The sequence below is a fragment of the Mauremys mutica genome, chromosome 23, assembly GCF_020497125.1.
Source record: "Mauremys mutica isolate MM-2020 ecotype Southern chromosome 23, ASM2049712v1, whole genome shotgun sequence".
NCBI lineage: Eukaryota > Metazoa > Chordata > Testudines > Geoemydidae > Mauremys > Mauremys mutica.
In genome coordinates this window covers 12,562,525-12,589,285 of record NC_059094.1, presented here as the reverse complement: position 1 = coordinate 12,589,285, position 26,761 = coordinate 12,562,525, and the positions used below count along the sequence as shown (strand labels likewise).

Genomic DNA, 26,761 nt, shown 5'->3' with positions numbered 1-26,761 from the left:
TTAAGTAGCACAAGACAGAGAACACCTTGCCGAAACTAAGTGTAGCAGCCTTTGGAGTTGCCCCGTGGTGGCAATTCTTGGGGCCGTAAACCTGTTGTTTATCGTGGTGATCTAATTCCTGGCATCAGCATCAAGTGCGGGAGCCAGCTGGAGTCTTTGGAAATGGCAGCTTCTCCTTCTTTGGCTAATAAGCGAGTCCTTTTCAGCTACACGTTTGCTGAAAGCATCACTTGTAGATCTCCCCTAATGAATCTTGAGGGATAGACTCATAGTTGAGAGTCTCTCAATTCTGGCCTTTGTTGTCATTTGCTATAAGGAGCTAGTGGAGGACAGATCAGTTGGTTGTTAGCACCTGTGAGGATTGCATATGAAAAATAGGCAGGTTTCCAGGGAAGATAAATGGTTCAGATTGTGTGGCAGATATGAGGTATTTCCCTCTGTAAAGGGTCCCTGACAGCAGAACTGCTAAAATGAGGGGTCCTTTCCTGGTGGGCTGTTACTTTGCATACCCGCCTAATTCAAACCTTCGGTGACAAAGGGGAAAGTGAACTTCAAGCTGTGTTGTGAACATATGACCTACTCTGTGGGCTCTCTTCTTGGCTAGCCAGTGTCTTGTGCTCTTTCTTTTCCCAGTAAGGCAGGCACCGTGTTAGAACAGCCAGCAAGGCCCAGGGAATTGGACTTGCTGTAGAGCACAAGCCCACCTCTTCCTACCGTGCAAAGGGTTTGTTTCGAATGCAGCCAAGGGGTTGGAAATCCTGCATCTGGCTGCACTGAAAGGCACCGCTTAGGAAAAACCAAAGGTTGTTTGCCTGAGCTATGGGCTGTGCCTTTTAACAGTTGGATCTGATAAGAAAGCTCCAGAGCAGGAGACCAGCAGCCCTTTGGGTGCCACAAACACATAATACATTTTCTGGAAGCCTTGTGGGGCCCGGGGAATGTGTTAACGATCTCACAAGCACAAAAGGTTCTCTGTATTTCTCCCCTTTATCCCTTCATGTTCTCGCTCCTTCCCTTCTTTCCTAGTTTGGTCCCTTCCTTCCACTCCTGCTCACTTCCCAGCCACATACCTGCAAGTAAAGCAGCAAAGGGAAATCCACCTGTTACTGTAAATTACATCTTGCTGATCTGTCTGCATGTGGAGCATTGGAAGTAAGAAGCAGAGGTGCTTTGCATGGCCACCCTCTGACACTTGTGCCGAAGGTTGCTGAGCCTTGATCCAGAAGATAAAACAACAGTGCTCTGAAGGCTTGAGGCTGTCTTCGTGTTGTGTCTGCCTCGCTGTGTGTCAGCTCCCAGAGAGATGGCAGAAGTGCTAAGCCAAAGGGATTGGCAAAATGTCTGGGAAAAGGGAGATGCTTTGGGGAAAGATTTTCTTCTTTTCTTCGATACGTTTTAAAAACTAGGACAGTTGCACTTTGCCCACGGGGCTCTTTATAACCGGGGCAACCAACCAATTCATGGCAACACCATCAGAATGGATGTTCTAGCACAACAGGCTCTTGTGATAGCACCTTGTAATTCCTAGCGAGGTCCTGATTATAAACCTAAGCACGTGCAGAGCAGTTTGAGTTTGCAACGGTTGAATATCAGACCTGAACTCTGTGGTTATAAAAACTGCTGTGACTGAGAAGTAAACCCCTAGTACGCGACATTATATTCAAACTAGAGGCTGCCTGGTGTGTGTGCCTGGAGCTGATGGTCTTGGCCTGCCTGTGTTTGTTAAAGTGGTGGGTTTTTTGTTTGCTTGCTGATGATAGGTAGTGGAAAGGAGACTCAAGATGCAGTACAGGGTGTGATTGTTGCTATAGTTATCTTAGTTCAAAGGGCTTTTCAAGCCTTAATTAGTTCTAACACTGCTGGCAGGTGGCTGGCATACCTTGGGCAAGACACTTAACCTCAGCAGGCCAATTTAATTGCTGGTGTTGCTGCTTTAACATCAGTAGAGTTAGACTAGGGATGAAGTTGCTAACGTGCGTGTCTAAGCCCAGGTCTACACTAGCGGGGGGGTCGACCTAAGATACGCAACTACGTCGCGTAGCTGAAGTCAGCATATCTTAGGTCAGTTTACCTGGCCATGAGGACAGCGGCGAGTCGACCGCTGCCACTCCCCTGTCGACTCCATTTCCACCTCTCATGAGCTGGAGTTCCGGAGTCGACGGGGAGCGCGATTGGGGATCGATTTTATTGCGTCTATACTAGATGTGATAAATCGACCCCCAATAGATCGATCCCTACCTGCCGATCCGGGTAGTGAAGACCTGCCCTGAGTCTGGCAGAGCCAGAAATAGCCTGGTTCCCAGGCCCAAGCTCATTCCACCTGCCTGTCTTTATACTGTACATTGCAAATAAAGCTGCTCTGTTCACTTCTCTTCTTAGCATTTATTTGCTGGGACCCCAAAGAAGAGCATGTTAGCAGCCCATGTACCAAGAGTTGAGGCATGTCTGTACCAGGCAATCCCAGCTGCTGTTTGTTCTCTTTATATTTCACTTGGGTGAATGGAGCCTGTTTTTTTCTTTTCTGCTTTGATTATTAGCATTCATCTTGCTATTAGGACGACACATCTGTTGCGTATTGGCCTACGTCCATGGGCTTATATGGGAATATAATCAATGGAAATCTCTGTCTTAGCATAAAAGTAAACCTTAGGCTTCACTGTTAAGCAATGGAAGTAAGAAAAAATATTGATTGTGTTCAGATACTGTTGCCTGTACCCCAGAGCACCCTGGTCAGTGGTTACTTAGGCCTGGTCTGCAGTAGAAAATGAGGTTGATTTAACTACATCTAATAGGGTGTGAAAAACCCACACCCCAAGCAATGTAGTTAAGCCAACTTAAATCCCCATATACACAGCACTAGGTAAAGAAGAAGTCTTCAGTCAGCCTAGCTGCCACCTCTCGGGGAGGTGGATTACCTATGCCAATGGGAGAATCCTTCCCGCCAGGGTAGGTAGTGTCTACCCTGAGGTGCTGCAGTGGTGCCACTGGAGCGTTTGAAGTGTAGACAATCCCTTAGAAGTTTAATGCTGTAGTTACATGACAGACATTTTAACTTGTTAGTGTCTTTGAATGTGCTGTTTGACATGTGTCTTCCACAGCATTCTCCATATGGCCTAAAGGCTACGTGCTAAACCTCCTAATGAGCCCTTGGCAGTGTATTCAGACCATCACCACTGCTGGCACTAACTGACACCTTTTTCGACAGCCTCAGGAGAGGCCAGCAGTTAAAGACAGTGAAACTGAGGGTGAAGAAGACCCATTAACTCGTCCAGTTCATACCCCTGCTGGGGCAGGACTGTTCTTATGGTATCGCTTACTAGGGCCTTGTCTAGTGTCATTTTAAATGTTTTTAAAGCGGGGGCTTCCAGCAAGTCCCATGAAGACTCTTCCATGATTGACTAGCCATGGAGATTCCACCCTCTTGTCCCTGGATTTGAGTCCTCCAGGCTAATTCTGAGGCATGTTAGCTTTGGGTGTTGCAGTGACTTTTGTACTGTTACTGCCTGGTGTGTACAATACTGGATCCTGTTTCCAGAGCTGTCCATTCAGCACCTGTCACAATCGTTGCATTTACTTAATATTTGTTGGTGATTTTTGCAACTGAATTAGCAAGCTTAGATGAATGATTTGCTCTCTGGGTGGGTAAAAATGGAAACAGAGCTGCCTTGTTGCCTTCCTGGATGTCTCCATTCTTCTCTCTTAAAAGATTAAACACACTTGAGGCGTAGAACGGGGTGGTACAAGCTCTCCCTGGAAGTGATAAGCTTGAGAGTTGAATCTTTGTATTACGACTGCACAGTACTTCTTCTGGACTGCTGTTTGTCTTCTCTCAGATGAAAACTTCAAACAGAGACTCTTGTAGTCATGAAAATGGCCGTGGCCTCTTCAGTGAGAAAAGCATCAACTCAATTATTCTAACCAAATTCGCTTGCATTCTACCTACGTAAAAATTCTGCCCATCATTTTCGTTGGAAGTGGTGTACTTTTTCACGTCAGTCCTGCACCTAAACTCTGTTGCGTGCTATTAGCAGTATTAAGTAGTTGTCACATTTCACCCCCCAGGTAGCTGCATTTCTCTGTGTGTGTGCGTGAGGGGGGGGAGATGTCAAATAGTTATAATTAAATTTTCATTCAATACTAAATATTAACCATTGGTTAATAGGTGGCCACACCTTCACAAGCAATAGCAGTGCACAGCAACTGGACATTGATGATGGCTGTGGGGGAAAGAGGCGGCTGCAAGTAGCAGAAGGAATCTGCCTCAGGCCAACATTTAGCCCATTGGCTACCGACTAGTCCAGTCTATAGTCCACACCTATCTCTGGAGAGAGCCAAATTCCTCTTGCTGGAGAGAGAAGCCAGCTGGCCCCAAACACCTTCCCTTTCACTGTCCTGCGTGGAGCTGGATCTAGCCATTCTCAAGAGGATTTCTGGGTCAGAGGGCAGAGAGAGAGTCCACTAATGTCTTTTCCCCTCCTCCCTCTAACAGGAGAGGGAGTGCCTCAGTATCTCCCCCCCGCTTCCCCAAAGAAGTGGTGGCTTCTGTCTGGTGATTGGGAGGGTCTCAGAGTGGTGGTGGTGCTGGGGAATCCCAAAGGGTTAATCACCATCTGACTCCCAAGGGCAGTAACATTAAAACATCTCCCCAGGGTAAGAATCAGCCCTTTCTTTCATCTTGCTCTCAGCCTGCAGCTTTGGGGCAGGATACCCCAATCTCCGGAGCTGTCTTTTGTCTGAATGTAATCTTCCTGTGATTACCCTGGAGCCAGCCGGTGTTTGAGTAATCAGATACTTTATCTCTTTAGAGTGGGTAGTTGATCTGAGAAGTATTCTCACTGATTAAAGATGACCTTCCACGAATGAGCAAAGCAGAGCCCTGGCTGGGGTCTGATAGGTTGCCCTGGAGGTGCAGGAGAGAAATCAATGGGAGTTGCAAAGGCTTTACTGCACAGTTGAATCTGGCCTGGCCAATTTCAGAAGGAGTTGTGCCTAGGGTTTTGATTCTGTCTCTTGCATTAGATTTATAGCTCTGGAAAGGTGAAATATTTTTTAAAAATGTCTCGCAGAGTCAGCCAAGATATCCCCTTTGGAAGTGTGTCTGTGTATATTATAACAAACTGGCTAGCATCTATGTAACACTGTCTTCTGTATATTGGATGGAATGACAACCACTGGACTGTGGGTCATAAGCCCTATACAACTGACTGCTAATGAATATGCTCCTATAGGGCAGAGGTTCTCAAATGTATCTGATCGTACCCCCCTTCTTTGTGTCTGTAGTAATTTACACCCCCTCCCCCAAAACAATTACAGATACGGCTGCTTCACTTGAATCAGTTTCAGTTTGAGTTGGGGGTTTTTTTTCTGTTGCACAAATGAGCCAGTGATCCAGTGTAGTAAGAAGAAAAGCAAAACTATGATTGTGATGGATGCTTAATTGTGCACGCCACATCGCAGCAAATGGATTAACGTACAGATGGCAACGACTTTGTATAATGCTAGGCAAGCTTAACAGAAATCCGTCAAAATTCACAGCACCATGTAGAGTCAAATGCACAGCACCATAGGTGCCTACTCAGTGGGTGCTCCAGGGCTGGAGCACCCATGGGGGAAAAAAAGGTGTGGCAGCCCCCCCCATCAGCTCCTCCCTCTCTCCCCAGCACCTCCCGCCCACCATGGATCAGCTGTTCAGCAGCATGCAGGAGGCACTGAGAGGGACGGGGAGGAGCGAGGGCAGGGCATGCTCAGAATGGAGTGGGGTAGGTATGGGAAGAGGCAGGAAAGGGGCTTCCGGGAGGGGGTGGAGTGAGGGCGGGGCCTGGGGCAGAGAGGGGGGTTGAGCCCCCCTCCCCTTGGCAACTTAGAAAGATGGCGCCTCTGCACAGCACCATCTGAGGACCTGATGTGTCTGGAGAAATCAGCTTTGCTAGTTACTCATTGCTGTGGGTAAAATATGCACAGTAAGTCTCCCACCCCCCCAGCATCTCACGCCCTCCCAGAATATATTCTGTGCCCCCCATTCGGAGAACCTCTTGTAGGGAAAGGTGATAGTGGCCTGTGTGTTTGGAACTAGAAGATGTGGGTCCCTCTCAGAAGTTCTGAATGGCCCTGTGTCATGACCCAGGGATCTCAGACCTGCGCCCCCCCCCTCCCCTCCGCAATGCTCCAAACCTCCACCTGACAGCCCGCTGGCAATAGCTTACTTGAGACTCACAAAGCCCAACCCCAGTGTCAGACTCTGCCCCTGAGGTCCGAATGATGGAGTCCCAGAGCAGCTGATTGTGCCACTGGCCCTACGCCAGCAGCAGGAACAGAAAACTGCCCAAAACTACTGCGCTCCACCCTGCAGTGGATTGTGGGCCTTGTGCCTCCTGCTTTCCTGGCTTCATTTCCTGGCATTCCGACCCAACTTGACTCCTGGCATCTGAGTTGGGATTCCCAATCTCCGTTTGTCTCCTGCTTCTGACCTCCCAGGATCCCAAGCCAGCCGATTCTTGACCCCTGTCTTGTGACTGCAGACTCTGGCTCCAGCTCCGACTACTGGGTCTGGGCTGCCCATGATCTGTACCACGAGACCCTGGTGTACAGCCTAGATGCAACTGTGAAGTCCTGGACAGCCATCGAATTGTTACAAATGTTGTTTTTGCTCTGAGATTTCCATTTACGTGGTGCCTCTCATTTATTATTGCAATAAAGTTTGTTGGGTTTAGAGAAAAAGTCACGTACAGATGCTGCAGATCCCTTCGGACGTGGCTCAGAAGACAGGAAACATCTAAAAGACCCTTGTACAAAACACACAGCCTGCATTTCTTCCGGTATCCCTGTGTTCAAGGAATATTTAAACCAATAGTTTAATACGAGGCAAGGGACAAATGATCAGTGAAGCACGCCCTCTTTTATAAAATACAGGGGCAGAAAGCCAAACAACTCGGAATCATACTGGAACGAAGAGCAGAGCATATTTCTAAACCCTCAGAGGGTTTCATGTATTTGAAGGCAAACATAAAAGGCTCTGTAAATGCAAACACTATTTTATTTTTCATTTCGATTAATCATCCCAGAAAACGGTGACTTTGTCTCTTTGTCCCTATTTAGTTTCAGCAAATCCAACTCTTTATTATTGTCTCTTTGCAGATTATGAAAGGTTTGGTGGATTATATCATCATATTAAATCGAGCCCATTAGTGTGTTACTCTCAGAAGATCGCAGTAATGGGCTGTGCCTGAGGCAGTGCTTCACTGTTTTTCTTCTTAAAGTGTTTTGCCTGTGTCCATGTCGCTCCGCGCTGGTACGTTTCTCCCTGCTAATAGGAAAGCGCATAAAAATCGCATAATCATTAATATTGCAGAATCATTAGGGTTGATAAAAACGGCTCTGACTGAGGCGATGTTGTTTTTCATGGTCACTGCATTTTGTAAACAAGCTACATAACCGTTAGTTCTTTTTTCTTTTTTTAAGACCAATCTTGTAGATCTGGTGGCTGTTTGACTCCATCTACAGCTCTTTTATAGATAGTGCCAGTTAGATGATCATTTTCCAAGTCTGTCAGAGCGAATGCATTTCCAGTGATTGGCTCCAGTGCATCTCTCCCCAATTTTTCTTGCAGACGGCATTTGGAAGCCGGCAATCTGTAGATGCGCAATCAAGTCTTGGTTTGGGTTTCATAAAGTCAATCATGTGCTGACTGGTTGAAAAGTGTCAAAACTACAATCTCACCAAGTGTCACCAATGTAAGTCGGGGTGCCTTTCTTAAAGGGAAACAAGAATGTTTAAAATAGAAATCGGTCCAAACTAAACATCTAGAGCCGATCACCTGCCTTTTGGGAAATATGGTATATTGTCTGCCTAGGGGATTATTTTTTAAATAAAGAAAGGCTGAGATCTCAAGGTTTGTTGCTAATTATTCCCCATATTTCACTTTTTCCCCTGCTCTCCAACTTACAGACATACCCCACGTCCTGTGAAGGTTTCTGGGTGTAATCCAACAGGCGTTTCTTGTACTAAGTAGTACTATAATTAGAACCACCACTAGAGGGCACTCAAAATGTTCTGTCCCAATATGAATGCTTGATAGGAAAGTTCTGACCTGGACCTGGCGTTTGTGGCTGAGACCCATTTTTAGTTTAATTTAATTGATTTAAAATGTGAGAGGAAGTAGTTGAACCAAAGCAGCAGCGTCCCTCATGAAAGCTCCTGGATACAAGTCGAGTATTTGAGGCTTTGTGGTTGGGAGGGAAAGGGGAATGGTGGTACATAAGAACGGCCATACTGGATCAGATCAAAGGTCCATCTAGCCCAGTATCCTCTCTTCCGACAGTGGCCAATACCAGGTGCTTCAGAGCACCTGGTATTGGCCACTGTCGGAAGACCACTTCAGAACAGGTAATCATTAAGTGATCCCTCCCCTGTCACCCATTCCCAGCTTCTGGCAAACAGATGCTAGGGACACCATCCCTACCCATCCAGGCTAATAGCCATTGATGGACCTACCCTCCATGAATTTATCTTTTTTTGAACTCTGGAATAGTCTTGTCCTTCACAACATCCTCTGGCAAAGATTTCCACAGGTTGACTGTGCGTTGTGTGAAAAAATACTTCCTTTTGTTTGTTTTAAACCTGCTGCCTATTAATTTCATTTGGTGACCCCTAGTTCTTTTAGCAGTAAATAACACTTCCTTATCTACTTTCTCCATCCCGGTCATGATTTTAAAGACCTCTATCATATCCCTCCTTAGTCGTCTCTTTTCCAAGCTAAAAAGTCCCGATCTCATTAATCTCTCCCCATACGGAAGCCGTTCCATACCCCTCATCATTTTTGTTTCTCCTTTCTGAAAATTTTCCAATGCCAATATATCTTTCTTGAGATGGGGTGACCACAGCTGTGCACAGTATTCAAGAGAGTTGTCACCAGCAGCATCACCCTCTGCAGAAATTAACGCTGAATCTGGCTCACCCCCCCCTCCGCTGTCCAGTCCTCTTAGGAGAGTAGGTGTCAGGATTGAGGAGAGAGATGTGATAGCAATGGAGCAATGCTTGTGTGCCTCTAATCTTAATGTAAGGGCTAAGCAATAACGTCACACACAAGTCCTACTCCAATGGGTGTTCAGGAAAATGCAGGAAATGATGGTGAAGCTTTAATTTGCCTTTTTGGGGGGCTGGGTAATGGGTAGCTTCCAAGTGAAGAGTTGTGTATATTGGGTTATGAAGGAAAATGGTGGCCTCCAATCTCAAAGTCCCTGCCCATAGGGAAGTGACCTGTGTTCTCTTTTACCTCCCCTGCTGCAATGCCTTCCGATGACTAGAAGGACTTCTAGGGACTCGTAGCCACCAGAAATGAAACTGTGTCACTGAGATCCTTGGAGAACATGTCTCTGCTGCTCTTCACAGTACTAAACTATTTAAATCACACTGATATCAGCTTACGTGTATCACCATTCCACATCTCAGCACAGGATACCACATCACTGTCTTTTGTTGAAAGTCTTCCTGTGTGGTCCCAATTACTTTCTACGGAAAGTCTGACATGGATTTTTACGTGGTTGACATGACAGATCCAAGTACTTGTGAGGGACTGTGCTTAGTCTGCGTACGCTTCATTGCCCTCTGCTGGAGAAAAATGGGCACACTCATGGATAACCATTCTGTTAGTTAAGTGAGTGGAGCTGCCCTTGAGCTCACCAGGTCTCTGTTAAGTGTCCAAGGGCTTCATTTTTAATCATGCTGCTGCCACCTAAGGCTACATATCATATATTTGTAGTGGGAAACCATGAGTCATCGCATGCCACAAATGTAGGCTCAGTGTTCCACAGAACAAACAATATATGAATATTACGTTATCTTGAGTGTCATCTTTCACAAATTAAAGTATTGTTCTTGGCCCTCACCAAGCAGTTCTCCATGGTACTCAACCCCACCTGCACCAGGGGTTCCGGTGGCCCAGCTCCAAAGTTCTGGGCCTTGGTTTTCTGTCATGAGATGTTCAATCTCACTCGGGGGGTGGCGTCTTGGAGACCGTGGTGAGCGGGGCTGAAATTTTGTGACTTCTCCACAAGCAAGGCAGTGTCATTGGCATAGTCTTGGTTGGTAAACACTTCTTGATCAACCTTGATTTCGATGAGAGGAACGGCAAGTCCTAACATCCCGTCAGTAGCTTGACAGAATAGTGCCTGGGGGAAAATGCGTCCCTGCTCCACACCTGAGGTTATGTAGAAATGTGACAAAAGTCACGAACCAAGGCACACTTTCGCACCAATATCTGTGTGAAGATCATATACTAGAGTTAGCTGAACATTTGGAACACCAACTCCTTTCAGTGCAAGCCAAAGTGCTGACCTGTCGACTGAGCCAAAAGGCACTTTGAGGTTGATTACATGTGCTACATGAAGCAGACTGGTTAAATCCTCTGAGCAGTTCAGCCAATGCAGGGACCAGCTTCCAACTTGCCCCGGGGGTGCTCAACCCCCGCTAAGCCCCCGCCCCACCTCTTCCCGCCCCCACTCCACCCCAGGCCCTGCCACCACTCCACCTCTTCCCCCAAGGCCCCGCCCCGCCTCTTCCTGCTCCACCCCAGACCCACCTCTTCTAGCCCATTTCTGCCCCCTCCCCCGAGTGTGCCCCATCCCTCTCCTCCTCCCTCCCTCCCTCCCAGTGCCTCCTGCATGCTGCAGAACAGCTGATCTGCAGTGGGAAGGATGCACTGGGGGGAAAAGGGAGGGGAGCTTGGCTGCCGGTGGGTGCTAAGCACTCGCTATGTCAGCCAGAATCCAAAGGGTAAGTCCAGTGTCCATTGTTGACCATCCTGCCGTAAAACCTGACTGCTGTGGACAACAATGTCTGTGAAGGAGCAGCTGTATCCTACCAAGCAGAACATGAACAAAGACCTTTCAGGGACCGAAAACAATGAGATTGGCCTGTAGTTGCCACACATAGTGCAAGATCCTCTGCCATTGTACAGGGACACTATGATGCCCTCTGGCCTCCCTTCAGTCATTCATTTTATTGCATGGCGTGCGCTTCAGCCGTGTTGCCAGGATGGACAAAAACACCCCCGCACACTGTGCTCTCAAACTCGCCATTGATGCAAGAAGGAGTGCACGCCCTGACCCTGCCTGGTGGATTTGCAGGATTGATCCAGTTCTAGGCACATCACCACATGGCGTCTGTTGCAACGTCATCAACCGTGGTCACTCTGGCTAGCACAATGGTCCCTAGTAGACGATGCATGTTTGATGATGAACTCACTGGGTAGCTGGGCAACTGTGTTTCGGAACCAGATTAGACAGAGACTGCAGTTTGGGTATGTAGCCAAGTCAGGGCAGGGCTTTGCATCTGATGGGCTGAAATGTCACGAGCTCTTCTGATTTCAGGCACATTCCAGAACTGGAAAATAAGGCCAAGATTTGCAGATGTGACTAGTGATTTTGGGTGCCCAACTTGGGGCCCATTTTTCAGAAAGTGCTGAGCATCCGCCCTCTGAAAATCAGGCCCCTTTTAAAGATCCCAAACTCACTAGTCCTGTTTGAAAATCTCTGGGCCAAGCTCCTCTGTCCATTTAAATTCAGGTCCAGATGCCAAGCGGAACATTCCCAAAGTTCAGCAGAGTTCCCACCTGAAGGTCTGGTCTGATCTGTGTCTAGTTTACAGCCATGTACTGTTACAGTTCTTTACCTAGCCTCAGCAATTGCTCTCATCCTGTCCTAACATGCTGTTGTTTTACCCCATTGTTAAAGATGGAAATGGAGGGAGCGTCTTAAAAGGTTGATACCGTCTCCAATGTGCACAGCCACCTTTTGTGTTAAAGGGTGAAATGAAAATGAACCTGATCAGTTGATATCCCAAAACGGAAGGTGAATAAGATTTAAACACGTTGTTCTTTGTTTGCCAATACAGGGGGCCTTCGAGGGGCTACCATAGTGGATGCCTTAGATACTCTGTACATCATGGAGCTTGGGGAGGAATTCCAAGAAGCGAAAAGCTGGGTGGAGAAGAGCTTTGACTTGAATGTGGTGAGTCAGTAATTGAAAACGTCAGTCTGTGCTGCAAAAATGCCTGGTACGTCCCTTGGTGTGTCATCGTAACAGCAGCTGGATCCAGGGGTATTCTGCTAGGACAGTCTGTGAAGGGAAAAAATATAGTTTGCAAGGGACAATGAGTCAGACTGATAAATTGCAAGGCCAGAAGGGAACATTGTGATCTAACTAACCCTCCGCATAGCTCAGAGCACTGAACTCCACCCAGTGATTCCTGCATCCATCCTTAATTCCTGAGGTCTTCAGTAGAATGAGCCTGAACAGGGTGTAATGCTCTTTCAGTTTGAAAATTACCATTTTTAGAAATTCCAAGGGAGTTTGATTAGTGTAAATGGGAGACCTCCAGCATATGTGCCCCAAATCGAACTCCCCCATGATATAGGGTGACCAGACAGTAAGTGTGAAAAATCGGGACAGGGGGTGGGGGGTAATAGGAGCCTATATAAGAAAAAGACCCAAAAATCGGGACTGTCCCTATAAAATCGGGACATCTGGTCACCCTACCATGATATCTGTTTTTCTTTCTGTGTATTATAGACTGATCACCCTGCTCTTATGGAGGGAATTTTTTGACAACCCTCTTTACAAATTTTTGATCACTATGTCTATGTCTTATGCAAAGGCAGCACAGGACCCTAAAGCTAATGAGAAGGGGGGGGGGAAGGGACGATTGTGCCAGGGCCCTATGTTCTGGGGACCCCCAAATGTCTGTAACATCTGTGTAATAAGGGGTGGGGCCCCAAATGTCTCTCGACAGGCCTGACCCCAACCACAGTGCTGGGACACTGGGTAAGTATGAAAAATGAAGAGTTCTGGCTACAGAATGGCCAGCACGCCTTCCTGTATGTCCCTTGAAGGGCTCCCATCTACATACAGAGTTGTTCTTTGCTTGCGAGATGGGACCACAGCCTGACGTGGTGGTCTATGGGGGCCATTAAACTCAAAATGCCATTAAAATTTTAATTTCCTTATGTCTGTCCTAGTTAGTACATGGGGAAAAATGGTTCTCCCCATGTGAAAAATGAATGCAGCTGCCTTTTTAGAAAAGTATCATTTGGGAATGGATGGCCGTCGTGGATTCATAATAGGAAGATCACATCTGATAAATTAGGCTGAATGCTTTTAAGTATGTTACTGAATCGATAAACAAGGGACAGAATCGATGGGGAGATAATTTATCTGGATTTGACAAAAGCTTTTACTCCTGGCCCACACAATAGATTGATCGGCAAAGACTAAAATGAATGTTATGGATTGATCACTGGAGTCAGACGTGCAGTGCAGGGAGAGAAGGGTTGAAATTAATTAAAAATTGGCTTTGAGACAAGAAGCTGACCTAGTCAGGCAGGGGTGGGATGGTGGCCTTGGCTGGAGAGGGGAATCCAGTGCGAGGCTTCAGAGGGAAATGATTAGGAAGGAGAGGGTGTCATTTCCAAAGCAGCCACATTTGCTGCGGAGATAATTTGCCCGCGTGGGGAGTAAACACAGTTTCAGAGCTACAAAGCAAACAATCTCAACAGAGGAAGCTCCATGATCAGCTGTCAGCAACATGTCACGCCAGGGCTGTTTGTTCCACTGGCTGCCCATTAAACACAGTAAAGCTGGAGGAACTGGTCAGCAGGCTGGATCCAGACTCTCTGACAGATGGTCCCTCCCTCTGCACCCAAGGTCCCCCCCAAGGAGAGCTGCTGTCTTCAGGGATGGTGGAACTCTCAGCAACTAGATTGAGGGGAGGATGGGGCCTGACTCAGGCAATGGGGAAAAACAGACAGTTCAGGTCTGTGGCAGAGCAGCTGTTTGGATTTACTGACTAATGGCAAGTGTGGTGTAGATACCTAGACAGACCATTGACTACGTGGGACGTGGAAGTTAGCTTAGAGAAGTGTGAGACAGTGAGGCCGAGGGACCAAAATAATTACAGGACTCTAAAGAAGATGCAGCACGGATGCCTGTGTTAACCAGCATCTGTCTGTGTGTACAGCAGTGCGCCATGATCCTGATTAATTTATAGCCTAAGAACTAGTGCCCAGCAAACAAACCATTAGTTGCTAATTGCTGCTATGTTAGGTCCACTGATTTTATTTCCCAACCTGGATCTTTTGCTTTCTCTCCTCCTTCCAGTCCAGCCTTTTCCAGGTTCTCCCTCTGTCTCCCCCTTTATTCCTACGTGATCTTGAGCTGCTTCCTCTGGCTTTTGCCTCCCTCTCTGGATGGCAAATTGTGTCTCAGATCCTTCCAGCCTTCCCTGGGAGGAGACATCTGTTTTCATGTGTAACCCAGTGGGATTGTTGGAAGGGACAGATTAATGCAGTGGGTAGAGAATTCCTGCCTCTCTAGCCCATTTGCTGAAATCGCTGCACTCTTGTGAGAGCCTCCTGTTGGTAGTTTTATGTGTTTATTTGAGGGGAAGGAATAATTTGCCTGGCAGGTTCACAGTCCAGGAGCACAGCTTAAAAAGCACAGTTTGAAGGCAATTGCTTTGACATTTGCTGATCGGGAGTTGGAATAAAATAGATCTTAACTAGTTCCAGGTGAGTGGCTTCCTAAGAGGTTCAGGGAACCACATCACTGCCTGTTCACCATCTCCTAGCAGGGTACGTGGGCACTGGTTTGTTTGTCCCTCACTCAGTGTGGCAGCAGCTGTGCCACCCTGGGCTGTGGTCCTGTCAGGTCTTACAAACTAAGTAGGGTTGAGCATGGTAAATCCTTGAATGGGAGACCTCCAGAGAACATCTGGACTCTCCAGGAAGTCGTCGTGGTGATGCACAAGGTGGCATTCTCCCCGCTGAATCAGTGCTGAAGGAATGCTCCCGTATGGAGCAAGAAAGCTCAGTACAGGAGGGTGCCATCTTTTGGCCATTAAAAACAGTCCTGACTTCTTGTGGTCTCTCAAAATCCCTCTGCCCTTCTTTTAAGAATACAGATGTTAACTCCAGTGTCCTGTCCAGCTTTCAACTTAGGTACCTGTTTTCTGCCTACCTACATTGCCTTTGCATTTTCAACTGGAGAAAGTTTACTTTCTCACGCTTCCTTTCATACCCTGGTGTGTAGCGTTTCACTGCTATTAAACAGCTGCTGCGTTCTACCCAGAAACCATTTCAGTGGTGGCAAAGCGATCCTTATAGCTCACTTAACCTACCTCCTAGAGGGTTGTGAAGCTTCATGTATAAAGCTCTTTGAGATCCCAGATGAAAGATGCTGTAAAAGGTAAAGTGTTATTAAACCGTGAATAAGGATTGCAGAGTTTTGTGAACGTACCTAGAATTATTCCATGCCACTCTCATTAGCCCTACATCTGCATGGATGCTATGAGGTGTCACTTGTACCTTCCAGTTACTATCTGATGATCTTTTCAGAATGGAGAAGCTTCCTTGTTCGAAGTGAACATTCGTTACGTCGGAGGGCTGTTGACGACGTACTACCTAACCGGTGAAGAGGTTTGTTTCTACACATCCTGCGTATCCCTCACGGTCTCAAATAATGAATGTGCAGGTGTATTTCTGGATAGGGTGGCTCCCAGCAGCGCTCCACTGAACATCAAATAATCCCCCTGTAAGAAGAGGCTAAACCTGTTTTTTATTAATATTGAACTCCCACTAAGTCTTTTAATTAAGTCTCACACAATTACCGTATGCTTTCCATGCCTGGCTCATCTATAAAGATCTTTTCTCCAACGGACAATTTTAGCAAGATCGTTTTTCAGCTTGGTACATTGGTCCCCACTGAAATGCATTTGCCGCGATCTTTGCCTTTCCCTCAGTTCTTGTTACTCTGTAGCCTAAATATAGGCAATAGCGCAAGCTTTGGGCTCACTCCGAGTAGCCTTGGTGGCTAGATGTTAGCTTATTAGTGCAGCTATTTGTGAAAACCCCAAAATTGTTGTTGTTTTTGTGTAGCAAAAGTTTGCACTGATAAAGCAGGGGGCCAGGTTGTGGCTAATGCCATCCATGTGCAAGGAGCCTTTCTTTAGTGTGCAAATGTCACGCACTAGTGAGTGTGTGTTACAGGCCCCACCCTGTGCCAGTCCGCAGTGGATATGACTCTGTTACAAGCCCCAGCTACCAGGGTATGTCTCTTTAACTCAGACTGTCACAACTCACGCTTTTAGCTCTGGAGGTTCCTGATTCAGTCCCCATGTGTGAACCCAGAGGGCTGTCCATACGTGGGGATTCATCCGGGATTTGAGCCACCTGCTTCCTTTGAGAAGAGGAAGTGACTGATGTGACAACCACCCCTATGGCCAACACACTGGGGATCGAGCCAGAGATCTGCCTGAGTTGAAACAGCTTGAGCTGAAGAGCCTTGGCTTCGTAGGTGGGGATGGTAACAACTCATATCCTATGTGGATCAGCACAGAGTGGGATTTGTAACACACGCTCACCACAGGGTTACACAAGGACTGATCCAAGCAAGTACGTCTGGTAGAACTGCCCCAACCCCTGGTTTCCCCACTCAGCCAGCGGAGCTGAGCTGACCTCTGCGGAAAGGCAACCCTTTCCAAGGGGGGTGGAGCAGCCTTCCAATGAACACTAGGCCTGCAATGAATTCTGGCTAAATCAGAAGGTTCCCACTGAAAACACTGCTCCCTCCTTCTCCCCCCTGCCCCTCCCAAATGCAGGCCATAGCTGAACACACAATCTGTCTCATAGTATAGCTGTGCTGGAATTTTAAAACCAGATGTGAGGCGATCAAGAGATTACTCCTCTACCCTGAATATCTTCGGCAGACAGGCGGCCTGATCCCACTGATCTCAATGGGAATTCTGCTGGCATACGGCTGCAGGACTGGGCCTTAAGCAACGAGTAAATAACCTTTTCAAGAAACTCCCCTCCAGCAGAAGCCAGCCTGGAGCAATACGGAGCTGCCCATGATAGGAGGAAATTACAGGTCTCTCGATTTGTGGAGACCTGGGTGAAAGCTCCATAATTAAGGCTGCATTTTGGATGAGTTACAGGAATTTTTTCCTCCTGGGATTTCCCAGCGGGGAACGCCCTCAGAGATCTAGTGCCCCGTGCTGCAGCCCTTCATGCTCACAGCTTCCATTGACTTCAACTTGACAGAGAAGGAAGCGAACCCCCAAAACCATAAAGCCTGGGCAGCAGGCTAGAGAGTGTCTGTCCTGTATCGGTTCGGTGCCTCCCCCCTCGATAATCTGGTCACTTTCTCATGGATTTCCCTTCTGAACCAGATCCCTCTACCTTCCTCTGCTGTGACAAAGGCCTCAGAGCCCATGGACAAGCTCGGGTTTCCTCAGAGCAATCATTTCCTGCTTTCTTAGAACCGTTATGACAGCTTGGACTGAAATGGGGAGGTTAGAGGTAAAAGGCTTGTGCTTGATCTCTTGTCACTTACGGGCGTCTCTTGCTCAAGACTAATCTCTTGAGCGCAGATTATTGCTTGTATCAGTTTGTCCCAAAATAATTGTGTCTGGTGGCTTTGTGCGGCCAGCCCCCATAAACTGTTATTAGATCAGAATAATATAACTCCGAAATTAGGAATTGAAAGGGTGATAATTTAGCCACGACAGTCCAGTCTCTGAAAATTAGTAGTGCGTAAAGGAGTGTCTGTGGTGTATGTATAAAATATGTGTACTTGAAATTAGAAGTCATGTGAGCTGTCAACAACCTGCTTTGTAAACCATAGCATGCTTCATCCTTAGAAATGGCCTGTAATTTTGATGTATTCACTTCTGTTTCCTCCATCCCCCCATAACAAGTTCTTAAAAGGGGACCCTTTGTCCCCAAAGACATGCGTTGCAGGATCAACTCAAATCAGCCCGGAAAGGCATGTTCTTGTAACAATACTCTGAGCAAAGCTGCCAGCCAGCTGCCCGTCATTGGTGTTAGAGCAGCCAGCAGCATTAGAAGTGGACACCTTTGATCTAAGAAACTGGTCTTTGCTCAGTAGGTTAAAGGAGCAGTTCCAGTAGCTTAGGGAATGGAGATCTGTGCCACGTGGGCAGATCTCACGTTTTAGCACAGCAAGATACAGATGCATAATCCAGTTTATCTACTATTCCCCCAGCTAATGCAGAACTTGGCTTCAGATTCCAAGGGAAAGTACTTAGAAGGTTTCAGAGATTCAGGAGAACAGCTGGATGTAGCAGTGGGTGGCTGTACAGATACAGACACTAAGATCTCTAGGCAATGGGAAGCTGTGCAGAACTAGGACAGTGAAACCTCAAGCCCAAGCTGAGCTCACTTAATGAGCCTGGGATGATCTCTGGTTTCATGAGGAAGCCATGGAAAACATGATGGGTTTGTCCCCTAATAGGGCAAAACTTGGCAGTTTTGGCTGCTTAACTTTGAATTTCTGGGTTCAAAGTAAAACTCACAAGGGGTGTGTCCATAAGAACCAAAACCAAGGGAAAAGGCTTCACGCAAACCCCAGTGCCCTGAAACTGCCAAATGTCCTAATGCCAGGTATATTCCAACTGGGAACTTTCAAACTCATTAACCCAGGACTCTGCGTCAGAAGTTAACAGAACTGATCCTTGAACTTGGTTAGAAAGGGAGCTCTCCTCTGCGGCATTGGGTCCTGTTACAGTAAAGCTCACATCCAGATCCAAAGTTTGAAGCCTGTTGGGATCCAGGATTTTAGACTGGTCTGTTGTGGATCTCCAGGGGCCATCCATAAATTCTGGTCCAGATCGAAACTTCCTCATGGGGTTTGGTTCAGGCCCATCCCAGTATGTAGGTGTGGGGCTACCCCACTATTTGGAAATGAAAGCCCTGTAATGTCCCCACTTTATAACTGTGTCTGTCTGGGTGTTCATGGAAAAGTGAAGTGTTAGAAAACCAACATGACTGATACTAGCAAGCAATACATTGTACATTGTAACTCTCTTTTCCTCTTTTTGTCTAACAGGTATTCAAGAACAAAGCTCTAGAACTTGGAGAGAAACTTCTACCAGCCTTTAACACCCCGACTGGTATCCCCCGGGGTGTCATAAATCTGGGCAGGCAAGACACACCTCATTATTTTCCCATCATTAGCAGTGGGTCTTATTTATGTATTGAATACTTGTAAAGGAGTAACAACTGTTCCTAAGGGGCATTTTGCCTCTAAGAACATAAGAGATGCTATGCTGGGTCAGACCATGGTCCATTATGCCCAGTATGCTGTCTCCAGCATTGTGGCCAGAGCTTCAGGAGAAGTGTACAGAACAGGGCAATTATGGAATGTTCCATCCTTTTCTTCCACACCCAGCTTCTAGTAATTAGAGATTATGGGTTGCCCTGAGCATGGGGTTGTACCCCTGACCATCTTGGCTAATGCCATTGATGGACCTGTTCTCCATGAACTTATTCATTTTTGTTCAACCAGTTATTCTTTTAGCATCTTTCTGTAGCATCTCCCCTCCTGACTCTTGGAGGATATTTGTTTTGGCAACTCAAACTCCAGGAGGCATCTTGACAGTAACCAAGGGTGACTCACATGAAATCCAGCTGTGATTTATTAATTTTTAAGCAGTCCACAGTTTCTTCCTTCACTTCCTGGCAGAGCTGCCCCATTGGAATAGGATGTTCCCACTCACATTTGCCTTTGAATGTTATTGGTGGGCTGCATTTAGAACTCCGCTTGCTCTGCACATTTTTGCAGTGTGCCAGGCTAGATGCATGGTGCTGCTTTCTTTGGATCTGTACAAGCTCCAGGCATGGGAGCTGAGAAATAGACTGGGGCCAATGACAGTTTTGTATCCAAATGTGTATGAATAGCCGTAGTCCATGTAGTTTTCTGCCTGCCTAGACTCCACAACATGCATGTCATTCACTTAGGCGACATCTACACCTGAACTGCTTCAGTGGCACAGCTGCAGTGCTCCAGTGTAGAGACTCACCACGATGACAGGAGGGGCTCTCCCGTGGCTGTAGCTAATCCACCTCCCCGAGGGACAGTAGCTAGGTCGATGGAAGAATTCTTCCATTGAACTAGCACTGTCTGCACTGGGGGAGGTTGGCACAGCCCATCTCTTGGGGAGGGAGGGGGGAGGAATTTTTCACACCCCTGAGAGACACAGCTGTGCCCATACAAGTTTTCAGTGTAGACCCGACCTTAGTGCTACAACACCGCCTCTGAGGTATGTGACAGAAAGCGGGGAGCTGAGGCAGATAGGTTAAATAACTTGCCCACGGTCATTTAGTGGAAGAGACAAGAGTAGAACCCAGGAGTATTGGTTCCCTGTCCCCAGTTCTAAGTACTACACAACTCTTCCAGCCCATCAAGACTAGGTTCATTTTGATGCCAACTAGCTGAAGTCCCTGGGATTTTAAAAACTGCACACAAGCTGAGAATAGAAAACATGACTTCACAAAAACCTTTCACCCTCCCCTCCACAACACTAAGAGCAGCAGACGGGGACGTTCTCCCCCACATCTGCCATTGGGTTCCTTTCCCTGTAAAGTGCGAGATTTCGTTGAACGTGTAACACGGGGTGATCCATTGCTCAAATGTCACTGTCACCCTCTGCTTAACTCTGCACGCAATGAAAACTTTGAACGTCTCCACCACCTTAATTGTATCCTTCCAGGAATGACATTCTGCACCGTAGCTTGATGATAAAGTCTCATGTGGTGCCTCTTTCGCAATACAAGCACAAGCACAGGCTAACCTTTTGCAGAAATGCCATACCTCTCGCTACCCTTTGTAAAGACAATCAAGATGACAGAGTGTATCTGCCCAGATATCCTGAAATATCTTGCTGATGACCTTGGCTAATACTGAAGAAAATCAAAATAGCCATAGGCTTCCTAAAACCAAGAATCTGCATTACTGGCTAAAGCTCTGAGAAGAGCATTGAAACTGGTTAGGGGGCCAGCAGTAACAAAGTAGGAGCAAAGATGAAAAGAGCTAAATGTATGGAGCTTGGCTATGGTGGGAACATACCGAACAGCCTGCATTTGAAGGGTGAAAGCTCCCCAGAATGAGAGGAGTTGTTCTGTGGGATACAGTACATGGAGGTGTAAGTAGGAGCAGTGGGATGACCTTGAAAGAGGGTCTATTTAGTCTGAATATCGGGACAAACTTCCTACCAGTCAGATGCCAAAACCAACGGAAGGTTTTTCCTAACTAAAGCCCAGTCTCTCAACCCTTTTATTTCTACTTTTGCAACCAGGATCTGCTAACTCACAGAAACCCAACAGGGTCCAGGCTCGATGAAGTTTCATAAACCCTTTTTTGGAATGTTCTTTACTGAAGTTTTGAGCACAACAAACCTGAGACCTGGCACAAGGCCAGGTCTGTGTAGAGGTTCTAATGAAGTGAAGAGAAAGATCATGGTGCTTCTATTCCGATGGGCGCTACTGCCTTATCTCCTCCACTCACTTCAGTGCCACCTCCTGCCCTTGCACTCTTGAATTCTGCAGTGTGTCTGCCCCTTCCTTGTGCCATCAAGAATGCTCTGTCCAAGGTCCTAGAGCATGCTGTTCATTCCAGCTGTCTACACTTCCTCTCCTCGTTGATCTAATGCAGTCTGCCTCCACACTCTGTTCCAGAGAAATTATTGTCCAGTCACTAATAGCCTTCTCCTTTCTAAGGTCAGGGAGCGGTGGTTCTTCTTGATAGCTCTGCTTTTGACACAGTTGATCACCCCTTCTTTAGTCTTTTCGCCTTTCTTTGCCTTCATAACTCTGCTCTCCTTATTCTCCTCCCACCTTGCTGGCTGCTCCTTCAGCATCTCTTTTGAGTGCTGATCACTCTTCCCTTGTCTGTTGAGATCCCTCAGGTTCTGTGCTTATTACCTTCCCCCCCTCGCCTTCTAGCGTCATTTCTCTCTTCGCGATCTCATCCATTTCCACAGGGTTCTCTACATAGACCATTCCCATAACTTGCTCTCTAGCGCCAACCTCTCCCTTTCTGTTTCTAATGTCTCCCCGTGGATGTTCCTCCACAATCTCAAACTCACTCTTTCTGATACTGAACTTCCAGATCCCTCTCCTATGCTCCCCCTTCTCTGTTATTAACAACTTCCACCATCTTTCCCATGTCCCAGGTTTGTCACCTCGGTGCAGTCTTCAGTTCTTCTCTTTCCTTTCCCCCCATGATCAGACCCTTCCTAAATCCTGCAACTCCTACCTCTTTAATAGCACCAAAATCCAAACTTTCGTTGCTATTCCCACTACGGAAACCCAGGCCCATGCCTTGATCGTCTCGATTACTGGAATATTCTCCTTTCTGGCCCTTCATCCTTCCCTTCTCCCCCCTCAAGTGAATCCCCACACTCCCTCCAGTCCCCTTTCCTTATTGATCCCTTGGTCTCTTTTTTGGACTCCAGGCTTCCTGCTTTGTCTTCTGCTGCCTTCTGGACTTTTCCTGCTTCCTGCCTACCAGACACCAATCCCGCCTTCACATCTCTCCTCAAACCCACTGCTTCCAAAACGCCATCCTTCCCTCTAAGCAATAACCTCTCTGAGTGATTAGCCTGTATCTTGACTTGTGTTTGCTTCTTTCCTACTTTGGCACTTCGAGGCAAGGACTGTGTCATAGTCTCTGTTTGCAAAGCTCTGTGGAAATGCCCAGCCTGATGCTAAAAGACTTTTGATCATTATTAAATACCAGTATGTGTTTTTTGGAATAAGGTTACTATTAGAGCTGCACGTCTTCCCTTCCCTTAAAGGCTAGTGTCATCATCAAGTCTTTGGAAGGAATGTTTCTCGGCTGTTAGGAGAGAAGCTAGCGAGGAAAACCAAGTCCATTTGAGCTCTAGTGCTAGAGCATGCTTTCTGCAGAGTGCCACTTCCTGCTTGTCTTCAATCCAGAGGGCTGGCGAAGATGGAGTCTGTTTCTATATGATGGTGCTTCTTCGTTTGATCAACAAACCTCTCCCTAGGTCCTACTTTGAATCTCTGGTGGACCAACCCGTAGCAGCCAGGGTATTTCCAGGCTGCACGACCCCCTGCCTACACTGTTATTTATCCAGTAAGCCCAATAACCAAAATGGCCAGCCTATGAACAGTGCAATTGCCCACAGTTGTAAGGTACCACACAGCTTTTCCTAAGTAAGCACATTTATTCTCAAGGTGGAAAGCATTCCAGAGAAAACACATTAAAACAATAAAAGAATCTAAACACTAATAAGTGCTAATAAGCTGACCAGAGATCATTTCCATCCCCAACAAGGACTCTGGTTGGAGTCAGTCGTTCAGCCTCACACAGAGATTTTCTTGTGGTGACGAGTGCATAACACCTTTTGCTCAGAACAAGAACCCCCATGAACAAGTCGGCCTGTCTTTTATATAGCGGGGGTCTTTGCTCTTGAGATTCAGGGAGCAGCTGGTCAGCAAACAATGGACCTTTCCCCAGGGCGTAGCTTCAAAAGGCTGGGGCTTTCCTAACTGGAGATGGGGGGCTGCATTTGCGTTCACCTCCCTCAAGAGATTTCCTAGGAAACCCACATAACCAAAAGTTCATTCTTGTAGGGCACATTCTTTAAAAGAGTCCTTTTGAAGCTCATCGCACATCCCAGGCTTACACTAGCTGTCTCCCCCCCGGAGACATTACCTACAATCCCAAAATAATACGTAAATATCTGCATTTTGAAGACAATGAACATCTAAAGAACTTAAACTTCATCCAGCAAGGTTTATACAGGAAGTTGCCCTACCTGCCACAGCGGCTTATTAGGTGATTTCTGTTTGTGAGGTCGTATTTTTCCTATTCTTTCAGTGCAGCAGTTAAAGAAAATATGATTATTAGGGTCCTAGTGGACAGATAAAGCAACACCCACGAGATCATTTAGTAGTGCATCCGTCCAACACCAGGATATAGTCTTGTACGGTAATATAGCCGATATTAAACTAATACTGCATTTAACCTCACTCAAAATGAGCTGGCATTTACTGTACCCTTCCTCCAAATATGGACAGTGGGATTCCCCCCACTGCTGCTGAAATACAATCACTTTTGGGACAGCTGTTCTAAGTGCACATAGCTAAGTTTGCAGCCAGTTTTGGACAGAAAGAGAACATTCTGTTTAAATTACAGGGGGAGTAGGCTGTCTGCTGAAAGGTTTGCTGCGTTTCTCTGGAGCCATAAGGAATAATTCAGCTCCTAAAAATGTTTTCTACATTTCTCAGACAAGAGTAACATTTTTCTGGTGAAAGTTCATTAGTTTTAGCCTTTGATCAAGAGCAGAAATCCTTCTCTTCTGATAGAGACGCCTTCAGGCGCCATCTAGTGTTTTCCCTCGGTTTCAGCGATGGTTCTGGCTACCCTAAAAAAGGAAGGCGCCTGATTGGAAATACGTAATATTGTCAATATCTACCAAGAATCATGGTAATTGAGAGCTCAAGCCTGCATCACTGCTGGAAAGAGAACCGCTGAGCTTCCCTGGGCCAGCAGCTGCAGCGGCTATTTTGGGATTAATCCCTCAAGATATAGGTCACTTTTCCTGTCTGTGTAGATTTGTGAGAGACAGAATCGCTGCAGAGAACTGTAATTTATAGCAGTGGGTTGGGGCAGGAAAAGGGTCAAGTGAAAAAGCAAGTAAAGAGTGAGAACATTAGTGATCAGAGAGCTCCCCCTTTGGCAATCCAGTGCGAGGCCTTATCACCACAGGACCCCCATGTGCTGTTTACCGTTCGAACACACCCTCCCCATTTACTCCCACCGTGCTGATGCAGTGACAGAGATGGGGATTTTTTCCTTTCTGCCTGGAGTTGGCAGAACTGGAGATTAGCATAAAGAATAGTGGCTTGTGGGAGGAGGGAGAGGGGAAGGGTCTGGTGAGAGTAGATCCAAACAAAGAACCGAACAAGTGTGTAACAGTTAGCTTTATACAGTGTCTGCTAGCTTTCCGTGGGTGTATCTGGCCCTCCGTTCTTCGCAAGGTCTGTAAGATGAGGCCCAGGAAGTCAGGGTGTCTCCGAGTAGAACATTGGGCTGCATGGATATTAGAACCCAGGATGGTTTTTGAATGTGTCATGTCTGTAGGGCAACAAAAATGATTAGGGGGCTGGAGCACATGACTTATGAGGAGAGGCTGAGGGAACTGGGATTGTTTAGTCTGCAGAAGAGAAGAATGAGGAAGCTGCTTTCAACTACCTGAAAGGGGGTTCCAAAGAGGATGGATCTAGACTGTTCTCAGTGGTACTAGGTGACAGAACAAGGAGTAATGGTCTCAAGTTGCAGTGGGGGAGGTCTAGGTTGGATATTAGGAAGAACTGTTTCACTAGGAGGGTGGTGAAGCACTGGAATGGGTTACCTAGGGAGGTGGTGGAATCTCCTTCCTTAGAGGTTTTTAAGGTCAGGCTTGACAAAGCCCTGGCTGGGATGATTTAGTTGGGGATTGGTCCTGCTTTGAGCAGGGGGTTGGACTAGATACCTCCTGAGGTCTCTTCCAACCCTGATATTCTATGATTCTATGGTGTTAAATGTAGAGGCATACAAAGCATGTGAGGCGCTGTATAACTGTCAGATTAGAGGTAGTGCTGCACCTCAAAACTAGGCTTTCAAGCCTCCCAAACTTCCAGGAATCTGGGGCGTTGGATTAGCCCATTGTAGGGATGAGCCATCTGGGAAACCTGGGTTCAGATTCCATCCTCCCTCTGTGCCTTCCCACCAATGCAGCACTTGTGTGAGTTTGCATCGAGGGACTAGTTCAAGCCCATCTCTGTGTAGGAGCTTGTGGTTATTTGCGATTGCCTTGTCCAGTGGACCTGCTCAGTCGGCTTGTTTGCTTGGGCCAAACTACCCCTATAAAGCTAAGAACTCTTTGGTGCCACTAATTGTTCAACACACAAGGTCCCTGTAAACCGGTGAATGCCGTTGAGCCATACTGGTTAAAAGCAAAATTCTCCACACCGTTGGCATCTAGTAGGGGTTCCACACCGCAGAGCGAATGCAGGATCTGCCCAGGGCATACGGAGGGAGAGCTTTGCCCCGGGCTTGTAGAGAAACCGGCTGTGTTTGCTTGGTAATGAAGGCTCCCTATTTTGTCCTCACAGTGGCATGAGCTGGAGTTGGGGCTGGGCCTCTGCAGGGAGCAGTATCTTAGCAGAATTTGGCACCCTGCATTTAGAATTCCTGCACCTCACGGAGCTCTCTGGAAACCCAGTGTTTACAGAAAAGGCAAGTACTTAACTACTCATTCTTTACTCAACTGATTCTTATGTACCCGTCACCCGGGCATCTGGGCTTATGACATAAAGGAGCATGTTACGTGCAGCCGCCCAGAGCAGACAGTGCAGCTAGCCATCCTTGCTTTACCACCCCAGCTCACCACAAGAGAAACCTTTCTGGTGACGATCCAGAGACAGACACGTGACTATAAATATGTGCCTTGCGAGCTGGGGAGGTCACTAACGGGATCCGGCAGCCAGGGACTCTCCCCTGCAAATGCCTTGCCTCCAGCCTGTCAGCACAAGCACTTCAGCTGACTGTCCCACCGTATGTCTTTACATCAAGTCAGTGCATCATGTGAGAGAATTTGCTGAATAACTCGTGTATGCACCATGCCGATGAGTCTAATGACTCCTTCTGTGATGGAGTCTGCAGCACTGATTATATTTTTTAAGGACTGAGTGCCATATCTATGCACCAGTCTTGTGCATTGACCACACTCTTATCTGTCTGAGGTTCTGTTGCTCCACTTGGGGTTGGAAGACTCCTAAGACTTTTTTTTTTTTCCTATTTACATTTTTTTTGGCCCGTCCACATTCCTGCTTCCTGGTGGTGATGACTGGCAGATGCCTTCGTTTTTTTGTGCCTCGGTCTTAGTAAGTTGAGGCAAAAAG

The 26,761-nt window shown here is 47.0% G+C and overlaps 1 protein-coding gene across 1 annotated transcript in view; it reads left to right on the top strand.

Moving 5' to 3' along the window:
- Window positions 1–26,761, top strand: part of MAN1C1 (mannosidase alpha class 1C member 1) — an 85,182-nt gene that overhangs the window by 45,679 nt on the left and 12,742 nt on the right. Inside the window, exons 4-7 of the mRNA XM_044997676.1 lie at window positions 11,890–12,005; window positions 15,386–15,466; window positions 18,897–18,991; window positions 25,973–26,096. Of these exons, the coding sequence (XP_044853611.1) occupies window positions 11,890–12,005; window positions 15,386–15,466; window positions 18,897–18,991; window positions 25,973–26,096 (416 nt within the window). The remainder of the gene's footprint in view (window positions 1–11,889; window positions 12,006–15,385; window positions 15,467–18,896; window positions 18,992–25,972; window positions 26,097–26,761) is intronic.